The sequence below is a fragment of the Callorhinchus milii genome, unplaced genomic scaffold, assembly GCF_018977255.1.
Source record: "Callorhinchus milii isolate IMCB2004 unplaced genomic scaffold, IMCB_Cmil_1.0 Scaffold10, whole genome shotgun sequence".
NCBI classification, from domain to species: Eukaryota; Metazoa; Chordata; class Chondrichthyes; order Chimaeriformes; family Callorhinchidae; genus Callorhinchus; species Callorhinchus milii.
This window is the reverse complement of record NW_024704751.1, coordinates 3,444,586-3,471,199: the sequence shown is the minus strand read 5'-3', so window position 1 is coordinate 3,471,199 and position 26,614 is coordinate 3,444,586. Positions and strand designations below refer to the sequence as shown.

Here is a 26,614-nt window from a genome sequence, read left to right as displayed (position 1 = left end):
ATTAAATAAGTTTGAATGTTAGTAGATGAAGAATCAAAACTATTTAAACGTAGCTTTAACAGTTTACAAACATGGAAAATGCACACTAGGGACTGAATACTGAAGTACAGTATTTATATCAAGGTAGGGGAACTTCTGAGGTTAATCATAACTAAGAATATCTCAATATTTGTTATTTCTTCTACATATCGCCCGCCCCACTCTCCCAGGTTGCAAAATCTGTCTCTGCCACTGGTTGTTCGGATACTGTCACAGAATACAAAATATTTGCTTTAATAAAACATCGATTTTTGTTTCACAAATGGCAAACTCAATTTATTAAAGGATTTCTGAAGGGGTACTCTACTCAAGGGGTACCAAGGGTTTATATAAAGAAATATTGTATTTGATCAATCTTTTTACAAAGGTTCCAAAACTAAAATTAAGTGTATTTTCTAGCTCTCATGTCAAACTAAGAACTTCGATCTGATTTCCATTCATAATTAACTTTGTTCAACAAAGTTCTACAATGTACAACTTGCAGCCAACTCAGATGTACATCATATAACTTTGTTATGACCCAGGACAACCATCTAGATATAGACGCACTTACAGTAAGCAACTGCTTCAGAAATATTACGTTTGATTAGAAGGATACATTTCCTCAAAGTAGTCAATATGAGGAGGCTGGAGCATATCAAGCGCAGAGAGCACCTGACAAAAGAAAATCAGAAAAAGGAGTTAGTGTTTGCATTAGTGGCCTATAATTTATGGCATAGAGTTTAATAAAATCGTAATCCAGAAATATGTACATTGTTTGGAATTCGTGAACTTTTTTGTAAACAAAATGCTCATATCTAGTTTAAAAGATGTCTAGTAATGGAGCTGCAAATTCAATTATGACAAGCCAGTTTAAAGTACCTAAGTTCTACTCTCAAGTCTGAAAACCTTAAATCTCGAATGATTGTCAGTTCTGGAGGGGGTCGGAAACAAATAAGATATACAGAATACAATTTATAAATATTTTTTGAAGTGCTCAAATTACAATGTTGTCATAAATTATGTTGCACAGCTAAACAGAAACAATCAAAAGTTTTGCTACTAAAACAAGATTCCCCACATTGTATTCCGCTACAGACAAGCCTTCCAAAATAAATGATCGGTTTCTAATCCAGAAATGACTGTGCTTGGCAAAGTATTCAGAATTGCAGTAAACAGTAGCAGTATGTGGAAACAAAGCCAATTTATCTAGAGATATTCACATGAGCTCAACTAAAACACACACAGCTATTTAAAGGACTTCTGAAGAAATGCAAACTTTCTTTTGAAAGCAATAATTTCTTTGTTACTGGATGAACATTGCATCTGGAATGTATTGTGGGTATATTCCCCAACCTTAATCCTTCAAAGAGTTGTGAGTTTAACCTTCAAGGGAGAACCCGAGCTCATAGTCTACAGCTGACACTCCAGTGTAATAATGGGGAAAACTACATTTTCAGACATGCAGAGTGGGATTCATTTGGACAGCTCTTTCAAAGAGCTGGCACAGACACGATGGGCCGAATGGCCTCCTTCTGTGCTGTATAATTGTATAATCTATGCAGTCCTTCAGATGAGGCAATGAACTGAGATCCATCTGCTCGTTTTCATGTACTGTATATGTTAAAGCACTATTCAAAAAGATAAAGAAATTTCTCCAGGTGTTCTTGTCAACTATCTTCTATATATCAACAAAATTACATTTGTATAGCGCCTTTCACGTTGGGAGGATGTCCCAAGGTGCTGGACAGACAAGAGTTTCGGACTCGAGCTGAGGGTCGGGGTGGGTGGAGGGCAGGGTGGAAGCAGGGATCGAAGGCACAGTCGAAGAGGAGGGTCTTGAGATGGGTCTTGAAGGTGGCAAGAGAAGGGCCGAGGTGGAGGGACTGTGGGATGGAATTCCAGAGGGTGGGGGCAGAGCAGCAGAAGGCCAGCCCACCAATAGTGGGGCGAGCGAGGCAGGGAACGTGAAGCAGGCCGGAACCCGCTAAGCGGAGGGAGTGAGCAGGATGGTTGAGAGGTCACAGACCATGGAGGGCTTTGAAGATGAGGATCAGGATCTTGAACTGTATACTTTGTGTGATGGGAAGCCAGTGGAGTTGGGCAAGGATGGGGATGATAGGGTCGCAGAGCCTAGTGCGGGAGAGGACATGGGCTGCAGAGCTCTGGATGATCTGCAGCCTGTGGAGGGAGGAGTTGGAATATGAATTACTTATTCCCTTCATAACTATTTGTGGGATCCTGCTATATGCATATTGGCTCATAAATTTGCTTATAATTATTAGATAAGAAAAGCTAGGCAAAAAAAACAAGGTCCATCTAGTTTGCCTTCTACCTTCCTGGCAGTCGCATGCACATATGTCTCGAACTGCAATTGCCAACAATTTCCATGAAGTATGTTGAGATTTTTCAATTATAGGCACTATATCATAATATTCCTCCTCTTCAAGCATCACCACTATATCAGTGCAACTTCCAGCCCCTTTGGATTTCAAGTTACTTACATTATCATGTTTGAAGAAGCATAGCATCTTCAACTCACGGAAGACTCTCTTACAGGAAACCAGATTCTGGAAGACATTAGGCATCTTTTTGAGTGCAACTCTCTTTCCATCCCTGGGATCCGTTACTGACCTGAATTGTGGGGGGAAATAAAGTTATTTTAATAAACTGAAAACAACAACTATAAATTACATTTGTACAGTGCCTTTCATTTTAGGAGGGCTTTGCAAGGCACTAGACAGTCGGGGAACCGCACCCGAGCTGGTGGTTTGGATCAGGAGGGCAGGGAGGGTAGGAGTAGCATGGTTGAAGAGGAGGGTCTTGAGACGGGTCTTGAAAGGGACAAGGGATGAGGCGAGGCAGAGGGACTGTAGGATGGAGTTCCAGAGGGTGGGGCAAATACTGGAACAGTACTGTGGAGCACTTTGAGACATTTCAATGTGATAAGGGCTGTACTAAATGCAATCAGCTATCAAATGGTAATTTGTTTCTTGTTCAAAGAAACACAATACAAGTTTGTATTGTACTATTCTTTTCCCAATCCTGCATTCTATGTTGAAATTGGAGAGATGCAACATTTTTCATCACTGATACACACCTTGTTTCATGCAATGTTTTAATTCTTTAATGAGCATAAAAACACAGCAGCAATTTCATGGCATGTTGAGCTTGTTCCCCTTAACTCATAGCAACAGCTGCTTTAGTTCTGCACAAACAGTACCAGTGACCATAGATAAGGGCTGATGCCAGAAACACAGGAATGCTTTCATTTTCTTTGTTCCTAAAACACTCAATGACTGAGCTCTCCTGTTGCTGTGACAAGTTGGTTATCTCATCTTCACTGGCTAATGAATCTCAGGCTTTCAAAGATAATACACAGCTGCTGTTATCTACATTGAAATGACTCTTTCCATGTGGCCTGGCCAATAGACCCAGATTCATTCTGTAAACAAGTGCTGCACATTGTGACAATAAATGAAGCTGAACTAATAGAATATGAGAAAGTTGCACTGCACTATTAGACAGTTAAACAGGATTCCCCACAAGAAATTGAGAAATGCGTTAGAGTATTACATAGCTTGGACATTTTTGTTACAGCTGTTCAACTCAGCAAATAAGTAATAATCTTAGTGTAGGACTGAAAATTATGGCTGTAAGATGACAGATGTACTGATTAGTAAAGACAAAAGTTACATTGCACAAAGTCACCAGTGATATACAGTTTCAAATTCACAACAATCTGTAGAGAATTACTCCAACTTTTATATTTTTGGTAAAATCCACTGCCTTTAATCCGACCGTTAAATACATCATATTAACCTCTGGATATTTCTATGAACTGAAGCAGGTTTATCACGATTGACATTCACTTGGAAATGTGTTTTACTTTTACACGTTTAAAACACATTAAATTAACCTAACTAAAGGAAACCTAGCATATTTTATGGATCTACTAAAGTTGTTTAGGTCTTGCATAATACATATAAACTTGCAATTTCCTGTAGAATTATTCTGAAGAAGCACAAGTGATAACTAGTTGCAGGTGAATTTTTTAAAAATAATGATAAACTAAATCTTTAAGGTGACAAATGACCATAGAAACATAAGATGTTATATAAGTTCTCACACAAGAATTCTGGGTAAAGTGCAGAAAACTGAAAGTTTAAAAAATGCCAAATAACTTGGCATACCAGCAGTCCACTTCCATACCAGCAGTTCACTACTGAACCATAGTTCCCTGTCACTCAGATGGAGAACTGTGGACATGGGAGAGAATCGAAATAAGTTACACATCAAACCCTGAAATGCCTTCTGCATTTTTTTGCACTAAACTAAATCTTGCATTTTCTTGCACTGAGGTTCTGTACCTGCATTTAATATTTGGCATTCAAATTCTATAGGGGTGGTCTGCAGATACTGTGGGATAGAAAGTACTATATTTAGCTTATGTAAATCTCAGCATATGTAAATCTCTGCTGGAAGAAATACATACTTCTTTACATGGAATTAAAAAGACCATTCGCAAACAGAATCAGTCCTTTTTAATTTCCTCATTAAAATATAATATACAACCTCAAAGAAATGTAAATTCTGATCAACCTTTGAAGTTGATTCATATCCCACTTTTATTTTTAAATAGACGATGGTAATACATTTACAGCTGGAGATGGCTGAATGAAGAAACTATCAATAGATCTCAGCTGAAGTGCAGGGATTATAAAACAGTTGGCATTCATTTACAAAAGTGGAGTTGCTATAAGGTTTTTCCTCCCAAAATTAATAGAATCAACATTTTAACCAATAATCCAACATGAGTTCCTAGGGTGAAAAGGTTAATGTCATCCTACTCAAAGATCAATGAATGTTCTTGGCATCAAGCTAAATATAGTACTTTCTATCCCACAGTATCTGCAGACCACCCCTATAGACTTTGAATGCCAAATATTAAATGCAGGTACAGAACCTCAGTGCAAGAAAATGCAAGATTTAGTTTAGTGCAAAAAGAATGCAGAAGGCATTTCTTCAGCTGATACCCAACTACATATAATATGGTCAATAATGCTATTTATGCATCTGAAAAGGCATTTGTATTTAGAACAGCATACAAGTTATCTAACTTTTATTCTTCTCACTTCTTCTAGTTTATCCTTATGACAAATGTGATCAAAATCAGGTTGATTGAAAGCCACAAACTGAAGACCCCCAGCATTGTAAATTACAGCAAAATGCTTGCAACTGTTAGGCTTCTCCTGCATAGCAAACATGAATGAAAAATACTCTATTTCTAATTTTAAAAATTCAACTAATAATGTACACGCAGAACACCACATCTCAGTGGGATATATTTATACAAACACTGGGCAGAAAGGCATGATGTACTCTTGACCCTTATGGAGTCAGTCAACATGTTGATTCCATATCACACCAGGAGTCATTTTTAATCAAACAAGAGTTGAGGGTCCAGCAATGAAAAGATAAAAACTGAATTAGAAATATTTCACTGCTAGATCCTCTACAAACATGAGTATTTGAGAAACATTTATCAAAGATCCGTTACCATCACCACTAAAAAGATTGATGAACCAGAGGAACTGTACAAGTTGTTTGACTTCATAGTCTTAGGTGAAGTGGACCTTTATAGAAATGAGATATTCCAATATTTCATCCAGTTTCCTAATGCGTTTTGTTCTACTACATTGGGTGGCAGAATGTTGCAAACTCATTGCAAAGGAAAAAAAATTCTATCCATCAGTTTTGAAACTAAGCATTTTTAATTATTTTCCCTGGTGCTGTTGGAAGAAATAATTTGGATTTTTCTCCATTGGTACTTAATATTTTCATACACCTTAATGAGGTTCCCCTCTATTGTCTCCTTGACTATTGCAGAAGCTTCTTTAGTTTATAGCTTATCCCCTTGATGTTGGAAATCAATGTTATGGCTTTTCTCTGCAATTTGTCCAATACTTGAATGTCTCTTTGTGGCTTGGTAATTTGAACTGAACACAACATGCCAAGTGTGGTCTAACCAGTACATTTTAGAGGTTTAGCACAACCTCTAAAGATTTGTTCTGGCTATATATTCTAACATTCAGTTTCTTGGAGTTAGAAGCTACAGGACTCCATAAATTAGAAATATTTCACTGCTAGATATTTCTAATTCGGGGGATCCTGCAGGTCAGAGCATGCACCTCGCAAGCAAGAGGACCTGAGTTCAATTCCCAGCCAGGGTGAAACGTTGGGAAAGTTTCCTTGCTCCACATACCTCTGTTTACTTAGCAATAAGTAGGAACCTACCAACCTGCCCGCTTCATCGGGCTCCAGCCTGCTCCATGTCTCCCGCTCTACCATCGGTGGCCGGGCTTTCAGCCTCTATGCCCCCACACTCTGGAACTTCATCCCAAGGTCCCTGCGCTTCGCTTCCTCCCTTGCCTCCTTCAAGGCCGATCTCAAGAACCTTCTCCTCGACCGTGCCTTTGGTCTCCCTCCCATCTCTGCCTTCCCTCACCCCTACGCCACCCCTCCCCGACACCTGACTGTTCAGCGCTTTGGGACGTTCTCCCAACATAAAAGGTACTCTATAAATGTAATTTTGTTGTTGGATCGGTAGATCGCTTTTCCGGGGGGTAAAACCCTTCAAAAAATATTAATATTTATTATTATTATTTGTTTGTAGGACATTACTGTGCGCAATTGGCTGCCGCATTTCACACACAAAATACAGTCAATTCACTTTAATATATTCTGTGAAACACTTTGAGACGTCTCAAAGATATCATAAGGCGCTATATCAAATGCATGGATTATTATTATTAATCCTTTATTTGCTTCAGCTCATCATCGATCGTCATTCTCCAATCCATTTTCTAGTTCTCCTTCTACCTATGCAATCCCATGTGTACACAAATGGGATTGCATAGGCAGGTGGACCACTTTCTATTATAAAATGTACAACTGATGTTAAGCTGACATAGCTGCAGTTCATTTGGCTAATGTGTCACATTCTATGACTGTTTGTGGGACACTGCTGTGCGCAATTGGTTGTCGTGTTTCGCCCACACAATATACAATCAATTCACTTTACAGTGTATTCTGTGAAGTGCTTTGAGACATCTCAAAGACGTGATAAGGGGCTATATCAAATGCAAGGATTATTATTATTACTACATGTAGAATTTATTGCATTCTAATCATGAAAGTACACAACAGATCCATTCTACGTTTAAAGTCACTGGGAGGCTATACTTTTAGAATGCTTTCTCCATCAAGAAGTTCTGGACAGAAATCATAATTGTAGCATATTAGTAAGAATAAGTAAGGGGTTACTGATGGAATACAACAATCATTTAAAAATATGAAGAATGTATGAAGGCTGGAGAGATGAAAGAGAAAAACTGATTTTTGCTCATTCAACCACAAGGCCTACATTTCTTAAGATTTACATTGCACTTGCATTAATCTACTCAAGAAAGATTTGCATTATACAGCATCTTTGTCCAGTAATTAAAGGGAATACCAATTCTCTAAATATAATCGACTTGAGCTTCATCCAGTTCAGGACAAATTACTCTAAGTATCTTAATTTGATTACTGCTTTGCCATAGTCTCCCAGCTACAACATTATATCATGTAAGCTAATGATTTTCTAAAGAAAGCAATTAATGCAAATGTACTATACAAAAGTATCTCAACAATGTCAATCCAATCAAATACCTACAACCTGCCTACTCTTAAAAGTTCACACACTATTGAAAAGCAACATCAATATAAAGAAGTGAGCATACTGAAACATGAACAAGTTAAATTTTTATTTAGCTTTATAATGAAAGTTCAAACAGTTAACTAAAATAGTACTACAATAAAGTAGCAACGTTTGTGAAAATATTTTAATTTATTAATGGATAAACTAAATTAAGTACATGCTCAACGTATATACAATTGTTGTTTTTTGTCAATCAATCGAGTGGTTAATTTCTAAAACATTTGCAGTTAAAACACTTCCGACGTAATATCCAATTGCCAGCGTAGTCTATGAGACTATTCTGCCGCACCAGCTTCTTCCTATTTGTTATATATTCACTTGCATTCCTACCCTCTAACTTTTGTAAACAGATACCACTTATGCTACTGATCTTGCTGCAATAGAGCTGCAACTGCCTTGCCATCAGAAGATTGATGATCTGATCCATCATATCAATCATTGAAGCAGTAGCCTCAATGTGTTTTATGCACTGTTATGTAGTTAATCCAAACTATTTGCAAAGATGTCACATGGTACCAAGAGAATAGACACACTATAAAGGGTCACTCACTGAGACAGCAAACAGGCTCTGAACAGCAACATGCTTTGAGCAAAGGACCAAAAAGTCTCGTCTCCTGAGTCTTTTGGGACAAAATGTTTTTTTTAAGTATTAAAGCATTACATTTAATTATGCCTTTTCCACGACGTCCAATAAGAAATGTGCTACAAACTTTTTAACATTATACAATATGGAGACACCCAAGTATGAATAGTTAACTAAAATAGATGGCAGAGGAGAAGCAATGAGGAGAGAAAAAAAATTACATTTATATAGCACCTTTCACGTCGGGAGGACGTCTGAGTAACAAAGGCGCTGGACAGAGTTACGGACCCGAGCTGAGGGTCGGGGGAGAAGCAGTGAGACCGAAGAGTGTCTTGAGGCGGGTTTTGAAGGTGACGAAGGAGGGTGTGAGACGGAGGGACTGGGGATGTAGTTCCAGAGGGTGGGTGTAAAGTGGCGGAAGGCCCGCCGCCGATAGTGGGGCGAGAAAGGCAGGGAACGTGAAGCAGGCCAGAGCCCGCTGAGCGGAGAGAGCAAACAGGGTGGTAGGGGGTTAGGAGGTCGGAGAGATGGGGGGGGGCAAGACCATGGAGGGCTTTGAAAGTGAGAACCAAGATCTTGAACTATATCTTCTGTGTGATGGGAAGCCAATTGAGTTGGGCAAGGATGGGAGTGATAGAGTCGGAGAGCCTAGTGCGGGTGAGGACACGGGCTGCAGAGTTCTGGATGATCTGCAACCTGTAGAGGGAGGAGTAGGGGAGGCCAACAAGCAGTGAGTTTGCATAGTCGAGCCTCGATGTAGTGAAGGTGTGTATGTAAAAAAAGTCACTGCATGTTCCAGATGAAAGAATTCATGGCCCTGAAAGTAGGAAGTACCTAATAGAATTGGGCCAAGTCATCTGAAGAATTCTTTCCAGATCTTTTTGACATCACTTCTATTGGGCAAAGGCCTCCAAGTTACTCAAATCAAATCAAACAACAGTTTTTGCACAATTAAAAAACACAAGTTTTACTTACACAAGGTAATCAGCTTGAACGGATTTCAAAGAAAGATTTTTAAATTAAAGATAAAGTTAGTACACATAAACTAACTTTTATATAAAACCTTAACAGATCACATTTTAAAATGCCCCACTAGACGAAGAATGTACTTAGTTGTAGAAACAAAATGTGTTACAGCAACAACATTTAAATTTCACAAAACATGTCTAGGATTTGTTTTTACAAGATAACTAATGATCATTGGAAAACAGAAGTAGATTTACTCTTCTTCCTCTCCTGAATGTAATTGTTGGGTCTGTTGCATGGCTCCATGGTAAGTGTTTTAGGAGTAGGAACAGATCCTAGTACACTGTCTCTCACACTGAGTAACAAAGGCAGCTGAAAAGTTCAAACAGCACAAACATTGCGTGGCCACCAGCAAAAGTTCAAATATCATACACAAGGTTTGCTTAAGAGAATCCCTCGCAACATGAAAGGCGCTATATAGATGCAATTTGTTGTTGTATGCTTATCTGTTTACTCCCATGTCTTTCCAAGCTGATAATATTCTTATTAAGAGTATGTGAACTATTTTGGTGGGTATGGGGAGGTGAAAAGGCTAATCAATGCTTTGTGCAGCAAAAATGTCTTTGGATCCAGTATTATCACTGTAACTTGCTTTACTTTGTGCTCTCTCTCTGTTAAAGCAATTCAGACTTTACAGGTATTTGTGTTTTTAAACAGTAATAATCTCTAGGCAAAGCTTTGATTAATAATCACTAGATCTCTTCTCGGGATCCATTCCATTCCTTGTCTCCCCAAATGACCTTACACTTGTCTACTAATCAGACTAGTTATGCAACAGGTACAAATCCTTCTGAAGTTGAATGCATTCTTCATTCTATGTTCTTCATATTTGTGCAAATTTGGAAGATTTTGCACAATAATCTGAAATAAAAACAATGGAAAGGGTACCAAGACTAATCCCGGAGGTACCCATCTTAAATCTCTTTTAGGTCCCCTATATAATTACTCTTAATTTCTACTTAATAAACCAATCTTTTTTCCAGAGTCTTCTTGATCTCTTGTGACCTGAGGAAAGCATTGCAGTTGCTGTAGGAAGGCAGATTGCACAAGTTAAGAGCTTACATTTTTATCGCAGCAATAATGTAGAAAAGTCTCAAAACATCTCACTATAATTATTGCCACACATAACAACTTTTTTGTATGGCATTCTGCACATAACAAGTTCTCAATGAACCATGATGAGAATAATCAATTTTTCTGCAGGGTTATGGTCCAGGCTAGTGGGAGAAACTGCCTTCTCTTTTCCAATATATCATGAGATCTTCAACATATTCTTGAACAACCACCATTGGAAAACTGGTCTAGAGACTATGACCACAAGACTTAAGCCCTACTCTCTTACCCAGGGATGAGCATTGTCAAAGGAGTCACTCTGAAAGGAGTTCCTAAACTGCTCGAGCAAGAAATTGGGCGCAAGTTGATACAAGTTTACATTTACATAGCACGTTTCACATAGGGAGAAAGTCCCAAGGCCTCCTAACAGTAATGGCTTGGCACCGGATGCTAATACATTTGGTAACATGCCAGTTGAAAAGAAAGTCAAGTGAGTGTGGGCATAATTCAGACTCAATGGCCACAAAAGTTAATTTGTATCCCACCGTGGAGATCTGTAACTCAGTGGTTAAAGCACTCGCCTCGCAAGCGAGAACCAAGGGTTCGATTCCCAGCAGGGTGAAATGTTTGGCAAGTTTCCTTACTCCACACACCTGTGTTTACCTAGCAATAAGTAGGAACCCAGGGTTGTTAGTCGATTGGTGGATCGCGTTTCTGGAAGTAATAATTCCTTCTAAAAAAATAAAAATAAATTGGTCACTTCAATCCAAGACTGTTTGTGGGACACTGCTGTGCGCAATTGGCTGCTGCGTTTCACACACAAAATATACAGTCAATTCACTTTATAGCATATTCTGTGAAGGCTTTGAGACATCTCGAAGACGTAATAATGCGCTATATCAAATGCAAGGATTATTATATTAATATAGTTGAATGTATAAAACCTTGAGCAGAAACACACTTATCCATTTAGACTTCAATTATTCAGATTTCTTTTCATAGGGAATAGGAGCGATATTTCTTCCATAACTAGGTAATACTTGAAAATATTATTGTGGATTTATCCCTCAGAGGTATATTGGATCTGGTAAGCTTTGCGTTTGAGGTAAAATTGCTAGTTGCCTAAATAAATCTTGAAGGATATTCTTGGCTTGTATCAATAGAGAAAGACCCTTCTCTGGGAAAATAAGAATTGGAATACTGTAGCTTTACTTAAATAGGGAGATGTGGAGTTGCAACAGAGCTGCTTTACAATTAAAAGGATCAGCAATCTTATACATCTGATCAAGAGACTGATCAATAGTATTGACTAAAATCTCTATTTCCTTCCCTTTCAAGGAACCTGGATCAGACTCCCAGGTGCTTTCTAGAGCTGTGCCACTGACGGCGCTATTTATTAGCTATGCCTGAAATGCTTGCTAGATTTTGAATCAAATTGGTCATGGCCAATCGTCTTTCCAACCATAGAGAATCTGATGAGACAGTGGAAATGGCATGGTAACCTGGCAGAACTGAGACTCTAAAGATCCAACTACCCGATATGTTGTAAGGAACACGCGACAAGCAGAATAGTACAGAATATCTTGATAATATGAGATTGCTTCAGTACTCCACTTAGACTCCAGTCATTTGATTCCACAGAAAAGAAAGTGAGTAAGCTATGTCTGCTTCAAGCAAACCACCACCTAATGGTTATATCAGTTTTGCAGATACTGGAGCGATATCAGTTCTGGACCTTACTGAGCTGCTAGTCAAACCTTCCGTTACAGATATTCCTGAAGGTTTTACAAAGATGCAAGATATTTCAGTTGTTGTAGATGAGTAAAAGAGCACTGGTGTCCGTAAAAAGCTGCTAGCTTTTCAATATTAAAGTATAGAGACTGGAAGTGACTTTAGGTCCTTACGTTTCTAATGGAATGGGTTTATACAGTATTGGTCAATATTGGAAATTTCAGGCACAGTCTACGTATATCTCTGAGAGTAGAGAAGATGATTATGGATTAGAAAGCATCAAAGCTGCAAGCTTCAAAATAGTTGAGAAAGACTAATATTCTAATGTGCAAGCAATCCATAGTCTTATCCTGCTTAGGTACTTATGGTACACATTTCAAGAAGATAGCCAACTGGCTCTACTAAAGCCTGTTTCATTGGTACTGACCTGGGCAGAATCATGTTCTTAAAAAAGTGTAAATTTGCTTTTACTGGAATGTGAAGAATAAAGAATAATCAATTTTTATCCTTCAAAAAACTATATTTCAAAATACAGTATTTGATCTCACAGCAAATTCTATGGTAGCTTTTGGTACACTCCATTAGACTGAATATAAATCAATCAGAAGGCTCACTGCAACTAAGATACTGCAGAATAATTATGCTGGTTGAGCCAAATGTAAAATTTCCATCAGTGAATATAGAAAATTACAAGAGTTACAAGGATAAAATTTAGAGTATAAGAATGAAATTCAAATAGTTTATATGCAGTCTAACAGGTCCTAAATTAGCATCAAGCTAATTCCTCTTTTTTTTTGCATATCAACAAAGTGATACAAAGTGTACTTCAGGTTTGATATTAACCATATCACTGGTGATCTAGACATCAACCGTCCTGTGCCATTCCGACTTACTCCAAACATCTCGAGTTTCTGACCACTATTGGTGTATCCGAACCACTTACTGCACCAATGATTGCTGTTACAAGATAGCTGTTTATATTTTATACTATCTGCTGGAACCATTTGTGAGCTACTTTATATTCTTTACAGTTTACAGCATAGAAACTAGATCTAAGTAATACTGAAATCAGCATTTTGATCATGTTGCCTTTTGGGCCATTTTTTCAAGCACTATTAACAATTATTTAACATACTGCCAGCTACTTAGTAGTCCTGAAATCCAGGACCATCTCTAAACCCACCCGATCCCACTGGTACAACAACCATCTCCGCTGTCTAAAAACCCAAACCCGGCTGCTCGAGCGCAGATGGCGGAAAACTGTCCTGACAGTCCACCGCCAACTGTGGTACGAACATCTCCACAGCTACCGACGGCCTTCTACTCCAACATCATCTTGGAGGCTAAACAAAACCCTAAAATCCTTTTTTCCCCACCACCCATTACCTCCTCCATGCCCCCACTCAGGCCTCCTCAATCTTCATATCAAATGCCAAGTGCGAGGAGGTCATGAACGTCTTTTCATCTAAAATTCACAACATCCGCCAGGCAGCCTCATCCACCTGCCTCTTGCCACCCACCACAACCCTCTCTCTATCCCCCTCACCCTCCCCATCATCTGCTCCTACCACCACCTCCATCCTACATTCCTTCCTCCCCATCTCTGTCCTCCCTCACCCGCCATCACCTCCATGAAACCCACCACCCGCTGCCTCGACCCCCGCCCCACCAACTTTCTGGTCAGCCAGCTCCCCCTCCTCTGCCCACTACTGGCTCACGTCATCAACCAGTCCCTCTCCTCTGGATTAGTCCCTGCCCCCCTCAAAACTGCTGTCATCACCCCCTTCCTCAAGATTCCCTAGATCCCTCAAACCCCAGCCATTACCGCCCCATTTATAACCTGCCCTTTCTTGTAAAAGTCCTAGAATGTGTTGTTGCCAAACAACTTCACGCATACCTTTCCTGCCACTCCCTCTTTGAGCCACTCCAATCCGGTTTCCGCACTGCCCACAGTATAGAGACTGCGCTTGTGAAAGTCACAAACGACATCCTCTCTATTTGTGACCAGGGCTCCCCCTGCCTCCTTGTCCTCCTGGACCTCTCTGCGGCGTTCGACACAGTCGACCACGCCTCCTCCTCCACCGTCTTTCCTCTGTCATCCACCTCAGTGGGACCACACTCACCTGATTCGAGTCCTAACTCACAAACACCAGCAATAATTCTGCACAAACGGCTTCTCCTCCCGCTCTCATCCGGTCATCTGTGGGGTACCCCAAGGATCCATCCTTGGCCCTCTCCTCTATCTGATCTACATGCTCCCTCTTGGGGATATCATCATGTAGAGATATGGGGTACATTTCCACATGTACCCAGACGACACCCAACTCTATTTTTCCACCTCTCTTTGCGACCCCCAGTCCCCTGATGTTCTATCAGCCTGCCTGATAGATCAGATCTCAGGGGCTGGATGGGCACAAATTTCCTTCAGCTGAACGTTGACAAGACGGAAGCCATACTCTTTAGCTCTCGTCAACGTCTAAAATCTCAGAGCTCTCACCTCCTCCACCTATCCGACCTCCCCCTAAAACTCTCCGAACCGGTACACAACCTAGGCGTCAGGTTCGACCCCCAATTATCCTTCCTCCCCCACATCCGATGCCTCACAAGCACTGCCTTCTTCCACCTCCGACGCATCGCCTGCCTCCGCCAATACCTCTCTCCGAAAGCCACTGAAACCCTAGTCCATGTCTTTGTCACCTCTCGGCTGGACTATTCTAACGTCCTCCTCGCCAGCCTCCCATCCACTACCATCCATAAAATCCAGATCATTCAAAACTCTGCCGCCCGCATTCTCACCCGCACCAAACTCCGCTCCCCGATCACCCCAGTCCTTGCCAGACTGCACTGGCTGCCTGTCCCAAAGAGGATCGACTTCAAGATTGTATTCAAATCCCTCCACTCCTCTATACCTGCCTACCTCTCTGACCTCCTCTCTCCTCAAAACAGTACCCGTTGTCTTTGTTCCTCCAGGTCTGGCCTCCTCTTCGTCCCCCAAGTCCTCACTTCCACCCTCGGCGGCCGTGCCTTCAGCCACTATGCCCCGAGGCTCTGGAGTTCTCTTCCTCACTCCCTTTCTTCCTATTTTCAGGTCTCTGCTGAAGACCTTTCTCTTCGACCGCGCCTTTGGTCAGTCTTCCACCCCCGCCCCCTGGCTCGGTGCTGGGATCCGTTACTGTAAAGCGCTCTCCGGCGTGGAGGGCGTTATATAAATCCAAGTTGTGGTTGTTGTTGATATTGCCACTCATGCCTGCTTCCGTTTAATCTCCAGTTCAGGTACAAATTTCACATTTCATTCTGACTTTACATCGCACTGCGAGTCTAATTATTGACACTTCTTAGCTGAGTCTTCTAACCTTAATCAATGTAACCATGCGAGATACAGTGTCAGTATCGATCAAGCTTAGAGCCTCAAAATATCAGCCTTTAACAAAAAGAAAACTATTACTATTGAAAATTAATTCAAACACCTACAATAAAAATGTAATTGAAACAGTACACCTATAGAAAAGAATCAAATGCAATTACCTTATCCTGTACAAAATATTTCAGCTTTTAAAAAGACACTTTTTAAAATATTAATTTATATCTCACAAATAAAAGAACATCCAGCTACATCGTTGAGGCAGCATGTCAGTATGATCACAGCAGTGTACAGGAATCTCTCTCAAATCTTGTTTTACATCATATCATCCTCACCGGCGGTTAACTGATTATAAATGAAACCAATCACATTCCCATTGCACTTCAACAAATTTCCTTAACTGCATGTAAAATACAAGAATCTTCATATACACAGGGATGGTATTACAGTATTTTAGCAATATACTCCCAAGTTATAAAAAATAAAACAAATTGGAATTTTCTCTTTTGGTCTATCACCATAGCTTACGAATGCCCAAATCAAACTAGTTTCTTTTCCTCCTAATATACAATTTATACACAAGGGCATTTAACAGTAAAAAGTATCCAGTATTTCTCCAGGAATTTGTTCACTAAATTTATTGTCCCATTTAAGATGAAAAACTCATTGTTAGTTTTTCTCACCCCAGAGCAAACCGTTACTGTACAAACCATGAACAAAACAGCTGTCTAAATTGAACATTTCCTCAACACTAATATACTGACATGGAAAAGCCCATTTGTCTCAAATCTATATCTCACTCATCCCAATTGCAATTGATTGAAGGAAAGGGATCCTTTTGAAGGGCATTTAAGAATAAGCCAAGTTCACACATCAAATTTTAAAGATACCTACCTCTCACTCAACCTTGCTCTTCTAAATAAAACCAAATGTTTGATACTTGTTTTTCAAACTGTCTCTCAGAGAGTTAAACTGTCCCAGATTTTTTAAAAAAACTTGCCCATCAGGGCCTCATAGCATGATTAGCTCTGACAATCCAACCACACTGCAAACTCAGGATTATTTTCCTTGTCCCATTTCTAATCTATCTGCTGCGCCTAAAAATCTTCTGAACATTATGCCTCCAAGTCACATCTAAAAACTGGCTGGTGACCTTATCGTGATCCTTCTACAATTCTTTCATACATTTGGTAAGGTCCCCAAAATTGTTTGTTTGTGTCATTTGTAGAAAACAAATCCTTGTCAAACCCCAAGGTGAGCCTTCAAATAGGATCAAGAAGCCAAACATATGGCAACCTGCCACTATTAGTAATTATAAGGCAGGATTTTCCACAAGAACATATGCTGGAGATTTGAGGGCCATTTATGATATGGGGAGAGCTTTGTCCATCTTGAGCCGCACCTGGGGTTAACCAAAGTTCTAGAGGAGCGGCGGCAACTCCGTATAAAAATATGTAATAATGTTGTTTCACTTGAAGCAATGTTAACTAATCAAATAGGACACCAAGTATTTTAACCTAGGAGTCAAAGTTAAAATCCTGTAGAATTCAGTAAAATAATGCAAATTAACTATCAGATGAGCGATGGCAGCTCTTCCTCCCGCCCATTGCCATTCCCATTGGACAGGAAGGAGACCAATTAGTGGCAGCGCTGAGGCTGCAGCAGCTTGTGAATGGATGGGCTCCACCCTGTCACAAGCAGTGCAGGTGTCAATCAATTGTGATTTGACTCCTCCCATTTCCTCTCTTGTTCTTCCCCATTCCCCCGCCCCCTCACTGATTGGCAACCAAACTCCAACCACTTGTGAAAGGTTGGAGTCTGCTGTCAATCGATGTTAAAACTCCTCCCATCTACAACCTGGAGCCGCTCATGACTGAATGGAGGCACCAGAGATTAACTGACATCCGCCTAAAGCGGATTCCACTGTAAATGAATCGCTTTGTCCAATTTACCCACCGTCCGGGGTTAACCAGCGCCCAACTAAAGCGGCTTCCACTATAATTACTTCTAACAGCCACTGAACGCAATTCCATCTTTAAGCTGTTTCTTCGATTTGCAAAGTGAAATTTGTATACTAAAAAGTAAAAAAAGAAACTTTTTGAAATCAATTTCATATAAGAGTAGGATCTTTCCCAAAGTAGATGTTCCACTGTACATAACTGAGTGATGCAATTTATAGCAGCAGTGAGAGGAATAGAAATATAACCTCCCATTCAGTTACCACAACACCACTGCTTGCAGCCAAATTTTATCAATCCAGAGATAAAAGCAAATGAATAACAAGCTGCCTCAAAAGGCACTATACTCCACAACCATGGTATACAGAAACTGGATTACCTTCCAATGTGTATATTTTTTGTTCACCTGCCCATACAAGCACACCACTTGCCTCACATGCACAAACAAGCAACGTCATTTTTGCACTCATTCCATGTACTTAGGTAAAAGGATGGTCAAGCAGAGGATTTTCCAAATTTTCCGCATACTCAATGATATTTTATCTTTGATGCGATTACATCATTAGACGCTTGTACGCACAAAAAGGTATTAATCAACATTATAATTACATATATAAAAATATAAATAGTGTACTGCATTGAAAATAAAATAAAAAATACCCCAAAATTAACAGTTGCTACTCCAGCTAAATAGCTGGTAAAAAAAATGTTGTTTTGGAATTAACATTCTGACAGTACATACTGAGTATTTAACAAGATGGTTTATTCCTCAGTTTTGAAAATGATATTGTACTTTTTTTAATTGATAGCAGGTTAGAGCAACCGCCAAGCTGTCATTTAAAAACAGTTTTTAAATTAATTGGTATATATTAAAGTTGCTGTCAGAATAAATAAGGGATTTCACTATACAACACAATGAGCAGTGGAAATGGTAAATGTGCTAACTTTAGCCATCTATGATTACGAAATGAAACAGAATATTCAAGATGTTCAGCACATCTTTTAAAATTAGTCAAACAAGGAAAAATCTGAATCTGAACAGCTTATATGTTGGGGTTTTTTCACCTCCGTAACATCGCCCAACTCCGCCACTACCTCACCCCTCAGGCTGCTGAAACTCTTGTTCATGCCTTCATCACCTCCAGGCTCGACAATGCAAATGCCCTGTTGGCCTTCCCAACTCCTCCCTCCACAGGCTGCAGATAAGCCAGAACTCTGCAGCCCATGTCCTCTCCCGCACCAAACTCCGTGACCCCATCTCCCCCACTTTCGCCCAACTCCACTGGCTCCCTATCCTTCAGAGGATCCAGTTCAAGATCCTGGTCCTCACATCCTCCATGGCTTCGCTCCACCCTACCTCTGCGACCTCTTAATCGCCCATTCCTTCCACTCAGCCGGCTCTGGCCTGCTCCATATCCCCGACCCACTGTTGGCGGGAGAGCCTTCAGCCACTCTGCTCCCAACCTCTGGAATTCCATCCCCCAGTCACTCTGCCTCGCCCCCTCCTTCAAGTCGCGCCTCAAAACCCCTCCTCTTTGGCCATGCCATCAGCCACCCCCCTTCCATTACCCTCCCTTCTCCCCCCCTGACCTCAGCTCGGGTTCTGAATTGCTGTACTCTGTCTGTCTGTCGGGATGTCCTCCCGACGTGAAAGGCGCTATACAAATGTAATCTTGTTGTTGTTGTTGTTTTCTTTAGTTTCATTACTTAGAACTGATATTACATCAGATTAGTAAAGTTGTGCTTTTGTACTTGTACTTGTAAAATTGTGCTTTGTTTCCAGTAATTAAATATTGGGAAATTTATATGCACTAATCCACCAAAAACAAATTTTCTTCCTCTTTTCCTGACAAAATCAATACATATTGTCAAGACGTCTTCCCAACGTGAAAGGTGCTTTACAAATGTAATTTTTTTTGCTGTTTGTACATATACAATTCCACAGGTACCACGAGCCTACAGTTGTCAGACAGGTGGCTATTCTTCACATTCAATCCTGGGCATTGAGTTTGAGTAGATTATTCAACCACAAAGGCGATCAGGAAACCTACTCCCATGTAGTATTTTCACAAGTTGTGGCTAGATGGCAATCAAGAAGCATGGCCAATTTTACCCTTGTTCACCCAGGAGTGCGAAGCTCAGATGGATTAGCCTGTGGAGTCCTGTAGCTCAGTGGTTAGAGCACTCGCTTTGCAAGTGAGAGTCCTAGTTCAATTCCAGGCAGGGCGAAACCTTGGGCAAGTTTCCTTACTCCACACGCCTGATAATAATCCCTCCAAAAACTAAAAACAATAATAAATTGGTCATTTTCAATCTACGACTGTTTGTGGGACATTGCTGTGCGCAATTGGCTGCTGCGTTCGCCCACAAATATACAGTCAATTCACTTTACAGTATATTCTGTGAAGCGCTTTGAGACATCTAGAAGACGTGAAAAGCGCTATATCAAATTCAAGGATTATTATTATAGCCTAGTTCAATATCAGTTAATTCAACACAGACCAAGGATCAAACTTGTAACTTGGTCCTTATGGTGCAATACCATAGACTACATTTAACCATTTACTACTGAGTTAAGCATTTCAATCATTAAATATTCCTAACAATAGACTGTACATGTATTTAAGGGTTAGTAAAATGTTTCTATTAAATTCATGTGAATTTACCAAGGGCAGATTTTTAATACTGATGGAAAAAATCCTAAATTTCAATAAAAGCATTTTACTTACAAAATACAGTTCATCACATCATAAATTGTATGAAGTGTTTTGAATTGTCCTTCCAACTTGAAAGGCACTATATTAAATGCAAGGATTGTTTTTAAAAAAAACTCTTTTAATTTGAAAGTGCCATCACTCTACTAGTTCAAAGTGATTTATAAAAGAATTCATACAAGTTATAAATGAGTTGACTAATACACAAAATGTAACATCATCTACTCATAAGCCATGTTTAGTTCAAATCCAATCTGTGCTGATTTAAAGGATCTCAAGTCATGGTGGCAATAGGACAACAAGTGGCCTCAGCACCATGGGGTCAGAGGGGCTGGGGTTTAAAATTAACTCTCATTTTTGTCCTTAAAAGATTATCTAGCGACAACTAATGCAAAATGCACATGCGCATTGATGGGAATGACTAGGCAAGATTTTTCCTCCCCACTCCCATGCCTAATAATCCTGTCAATAACTCACCATCTAGGCTCACATATGAAGAAATACTTTGGTGAGGTCTGCTGACACCTATGGAAACGCATCCAGCCATTAATGACTGCCTTTAGGACAAGATTAAAAAAAAATTATTTTGTGCCACAAGGCTAAAAATCACCATTCTATCTTGAGCCACAAATGAGGTGCAACAATTAATTTTGCATATTTCTTTACATATTCAACCTTATAATAATATTCAACCTTCAAGAACTTCAAAATAGATGTTTGCTCTACTATGCCTGCTAACAATGTTTTAGCAGCAACAAACATACTGATAACCTCATTTCTACAGCAAAATATAACTGCGCCCTACTCAACACAATATGCATTTACATCGCCTCATCCCTCAGGCCACCGAAGCCCTCATCCATGCATTCATCACATCTAGGCTCAACTACGTCAACCCCCTGCTTGTCAGCCTATCCAACTCTTCCCTTCATAAGCTGCAGATCATCCAGAACTCTGCAGCTCATGCCCTCTCCGCACCATGCTCCGTGACCCATCACCCCTACCTGACTCCTTTACAAACCAATTTTGATATATTTATCCCTAATAAATATTGTAACTATTGAATCGTCATAACTTGTACCATTCTTCTTCACCTTTTCCCAAGCAAGTAAATCTGTGATTAAGCTTTTGTCATAGTTACTAGCTAACTTCTTATAAGTTTTTTTTAATTCTGAAAGCAGTATCAGAAGTCTGTTATATTGTAAGCAATAACAATTCTCATATTCATATGTATAGTGCCTTTCATGTGATGACAAAGTCCAAAGTTCACAAGATATACTGTAAAGTGGTGTAACTGTGTTTTGTGGGTGAATGTGGTAGCCAATTGTGCACAGCAATTTCCCACAAATGTCCATGGAGGGAATGACCAATTTTAGCTGATGGATTGCTAGTCTGGAAGAGAAGCCCTGTTCTCTTGAATAGTGCCATGCGATTTACTGTCCACCTAACCAGCTAGACTCTTATGAAGGTCAGATAGCTCAGAACCAGTTAATTAAACTTCTACAAGTCATTTATAACATCTTCATACTTGTATTTTACACAAACCATTCACCTTTATGAATTCTAGGTATAACAAAAATGGCAGTCCTTAGAACAAGAAAAAATTGTTTCCACAAACATATATGTACTTACAAAATACAAAGTATAGATATGAAACCTCAGAATTCATGTTTGTGCATAATTGTAACCAAAGTTCCATGACAGGAGTTTTCATTTAATTTCTGCAGTATTCATTTAGCTTTTGTGCATTTAATTTTGAGAATGCTATTAAAATATTTATGTAATGCAAGATGGCTACTAACTACAATGCTAAATAGCACACAAAGTAAACAAAAATCATGGAAATGCATCGCAAATCAATCAGCATCTGAAAGAGGATAAGTATAAGGATAAATGTCGGGTAGGTCCTTCATCTGGTGTGCATTTTCTATATTTATTTCAGATTTATTTTAAATTGACAGGCATACAATAAAATGATAATATTGTGCATGTCACTAAATTGTAGTCTTGTCAATACTCACGGGATATGTGATTTTTAAAAAATCCAATTTACCTCCATTTTGGGTATCTGAGGTGAATTCAATTTCTTCTCTTTTAAATGTTACCATTCTTGATTGAATTTAGTAGCAATTGCCAGATGAAACACTATACTCAAACCCTTCTCCATACTAAACAGCACAAGGAATAAAGAGACAATGTCAAACTGAAGCAAGGTCATCATTCTCAACACCATAATTGTACTGAAGCACTGCTCTCTAAGTTACTGTTCCTGAATCAGTAATCAGTGAACATATAACCTGGACTGTGCTGCTAATCCATTCCTAACTTTTCAACATTTACATCCAAGCTCAAATTGTAGCCAATAATATCCTGAGGGTGAATCTGAATTAAGCAAGAGTGCCGTTAGAACTTTAATGTCCACCTAAAAAAAAGACAACAGAATCTTAATTTAATATTTCATCTAAATAATTTCAATTTCAACAACTCAGAACTCCATATACTTTATAGTTAACATCACATTCAGGCTTGGGGCTCAAACTCACATCGTCCGACCTTTCCAAGTATACTGCCAAATCGACAAACTTTATTATTCTCTACACTATGAACTATATACAATTTATGGCATGTTGTTTGATTTTCAAATTATAGTGAACTAGCTCCGAAGCTTAATAGAGTTGAAAAACTGACCGAAATTAGCAGCAGGAGCACTAACTGGCTGTCACTGTATGTCAAGATTAAGTACTTGTTACAATAGCATCACTCAACAGGAAAGGATATTAATGGGAATTAGTCTGGAAATTATTAAACAATATTTCACATCAGATACCCATTACATTAGAGTTTGTTTAAAAGATACAACACAAAGGTTAAAAGAAAGCCAAACTATAACAGCGAAGCGCAAGAGAATTAGATATCTGAACTACTGCCTTGAAACACGTTTCTAATTTTAAAATACACTTACCCAACGACCCCCATGGGAGCTCAGTACGTGAATGCACTACATGGAGTGGCACTAATCCACACAGAACAGTAAGATCCCACGTTCAAAGCTAGACTTGTGATAAACTAGCTTAACTCAACCAAAAGAGCAGCGAGGAAACTGCAAATGGCATCCGCGTTGCCACCATAACAAAGCCAAACTGGCCGAATGCTTGCACAAACAAAAATATTCCAAATGAAGAAAAGGGTGAAGCTCAGATACAATTACCCCCACCACATCAGTAAAAAAATCACAAATGGTTACTAATCAATGTCATGTATAAAGAACAGCTACTGGCATGGAATAATAATAATATTCCTTGCATTTGGCATCATACCATATCACACTGAAATGACTCAAAAAGCTCCACGGGAGTCTATTGTACAATGTAGTGAATGTATTTGCAGGTGAGGATCAATTTCTACAAACAGCCGTGAAGTAAATAATCACTTTTAACTGGAGGAGTGTTGGCAGGAGAAAGTCTCTTTTTGAATATTGCTACGAAATCTTTAACATCCACCTGAATAGGCAGACAGGATCTTGATGTAATGTCTCAGATGAAGGTCAGCACCTCTGACAATGCAACTCTCCTCCACCATTGCACTGTTATCCTAGACTATGAGCTCATGAGTTCCAAGGTGGGATTTGACCGCACAACTTTCAGAGGCAATATAACAAATCTTTGGTGCTTATATGTCTGATTTAAAAACCATCTAAATACAATAATAGTCATATGTAGAATAGTCTATAAACAAACATTTGTTATGCCTTTCTAGTACTTTCCAATTTTCATCTGCATGGCACATTCAACTATATACTCAATAAGATACTTTCATTAGTACCCAAATTGATGATGCACATGTGAAAAGCCAAACTGAATTAGTGCCCAGCGGCAGCAGTGCATTTCAGAAAACATGACTCAAAGAAGCACACGCCCGAGGCTTCAACAAGTATACAACAACAACAAAATGAAATTTATATAGTGCCTTTCACGTCGGGAGGACATCCCTAGGTGCTGGTATATTAAAACGCCTTCTGAAATTATCCTGACAAAGTTTTAAAAAAGTATAGAATCACCCTGCCACAAAATGCATACATGACAAATATCCAATTTGTTATACTTTTTCATCCACTCATTATTTTCACCAAATGTCACCTGTCAAATCTTGCATCTTTACATCCTGAGTTGTAAATGCATCGATGTAAAGTAATAGTGGAAAACTATACCATCACGGGATATTGATGACTTCTCAAACCCATGGCTGTAGAGCAAAAGTTCAATGCAACCAACCACTGTTGCTGAAAGAAGTTTGTATATCTTAAGATATTTCAAACCAGATCATACTCACTGGTGTATTCAAAGATATGATAATTTAAGTAAAATATTCAAAGAAAAATAAGGTAATAATTTAATTGTAGTGATCTGCTGATATTAATAAACTGTCCTCACTTTACTTTCAGTCAACAGGCTGAATTACCTCAACCAATGAATTACTGCATTGCACCTTCTTGCCAGTCATCTAGCAACCTAATTTGTTTAACAGCAGCAGTTAGCGCTTCTCCAAAACTAAGTCTTGTACTTGGGACAAATCTACCAATCAGAACAATTATACAACCACTTTTTACTACAGACCACTTAATAGAAACATTATATACTTATTTTTGTACTTAAAAAATGTACAATGGAAATTGTGACAAAAACTGTACCTGTGTCTTTTTTACACACACAGAGAGTTATTATGGTCTGGTATGCACTGCCCAAAAGGCTGGTGGAAGCAGATTCGATAATAGCTTTCAAAAGGGAATTAGATAGGTACTTGAAAAGGAAAAAATTGCAGGGCTATGGGTTAAAAGTGGGGGAGTGGGACTAGTTGGCAGCTCTTTCAAAGAGCCGGCACAGCCACGATGGGCTGAATAACCTCCTTCTGTGCTGTAAGATTCTACAATGTGAAAGAGAAACAAAACTCACACCTACAGGATTAGCAAGTCAATTCCCTTTCACATATGAACTTTAGTAGCAGTCATAAGAGCAAAAACATGCCTACCCTTTCCACCCTCAAATCTAATGCTGATCAATCACACAGTGGTTATGATCTGAGGACACTCTACAAAGGGTAATAGAGAAACATAGAATACAAATTGCATTCGAGAAAAAAAAGGCAATTATTCATCTACAAAAATACTTCGTACCTAGAGCTGGCAAAAGCAGTAAAATCAAACTTTAAAGAAATTTCTAGTAACTCAAGGCTATTTATATTCAGGTGCTACAAAATACATATGGTAAAATCAATTCTACCAATTAGTCTAGGAATTTTGGCAGTAATTTCAAACTGCTAAAGGAAGAGGAAGCAGGATTTGTCCAAACACTATATTCAATGAGTTTAAGTATCCTCTGGGGACAGTAGCTTAAGCTACTGTAAACCAGATTGCTTCATGTGGCATTCTACAACACAGAAGCTTATGCACCTATTTTGAAAAAAAAACGTAATGCATGATTCAAAGTAGGAGCTTCAAATTCCCAAACGTGCTTGGAAATAAGTTGTTTCCTTACTTCAAACACCGAAGAGGAAACACGCTCGGGCTTCCTCTGCAGTAACCGAGCAAAACTCCTTAAAAAGATCGGGTTTATGATAATAATAATAATAATAATCCTTGCATTTGATATAGCGCTTTTCACGTCGGGAGGACGTCCCAAAGCGCTTCACAGAACACACTGTAAAGTGAATTGACTGTATATTTGTGGGCAAATTATATTATGATATTATGTATATGATAAAAGCAAATTATATTATGATATCATGTATATTATGATAAAAGCAACTCCGCATACTTTTCTGCGCTGTATCTGGGGGGGAAATATTGTAGCAGCGATAGGTGCAGAGCCACTTGCAGTGACACATCAACACACGCTGAACTTGTCATCCCGACGTGTTGATAAAAGTTTCACCGAGATCTTCAATGCAGTTTCAAGTGCAGCTAAACCCACAGGACAGGTTCCAGCCCAACTTCAAGCGTAGCACTTGTCAGCTTCACAGAAAACATGTTTCACCCCCACCCGCCCACCCACCACCACCACACGTTTTCAAAACCTAAAACAACTGCATCCCTCCTCCCGTGAAAGCGACGCACAATTTGCCAAACCGTACACACACAAACACACACACACACACACACAAAAAAAGGGATTGCAGCATTACAGATGGATCGATGGCAAAAAAAAAATAACAAACTCCTGACGACAAAGCTTAGTGCGGACTAACTTTAATCCAAACTCTGCTAAGGGGACTTACCAGACCACTCCGAAGGCTCCGTATCCGATGGGTCTGTCGGGCTCGATGTCCAGTTGATGCACCTTAGCGGCGGCGGCGGCGTGAATCTGCACAGAGGCGGCGGCTGCGGCAGCGGCCGGCGCCGGGGACGGGAAGTAC

At 39.5% G+C, this 26,614-nt stretch overlaps 1 protein-coding gene across 1 annotated transcript in view; it reads right to left on the bottom strand.

Annotated features, from left to right (window-relative positions):
• The window catches only part of nlk2 (nemo-like kinase, type 2), a 54,436-nt gene that overhangs the window by 27,182 nt on the left and 640 nt on the right, over positions 1–26,614 (bottom strand). Inside the window, exons 2-4 of the mRNA XM_042338566.1 lie at positions 26,477–26,536; positions 2,523–2,652; positions 638–693 (exon numbers count right to left, since the gene is read on the bottom strand). Coding sequence (XP_042194500.1) covers positions 638–693; positions 2,523–2,652; positions 26,477–26,536 — 246 coding nt within the window. The remainder of the gene's footprint in view (positions 1–637; positions 694–2,522; positions 2,653–26,476; positions 26,537–26,614) is intronic.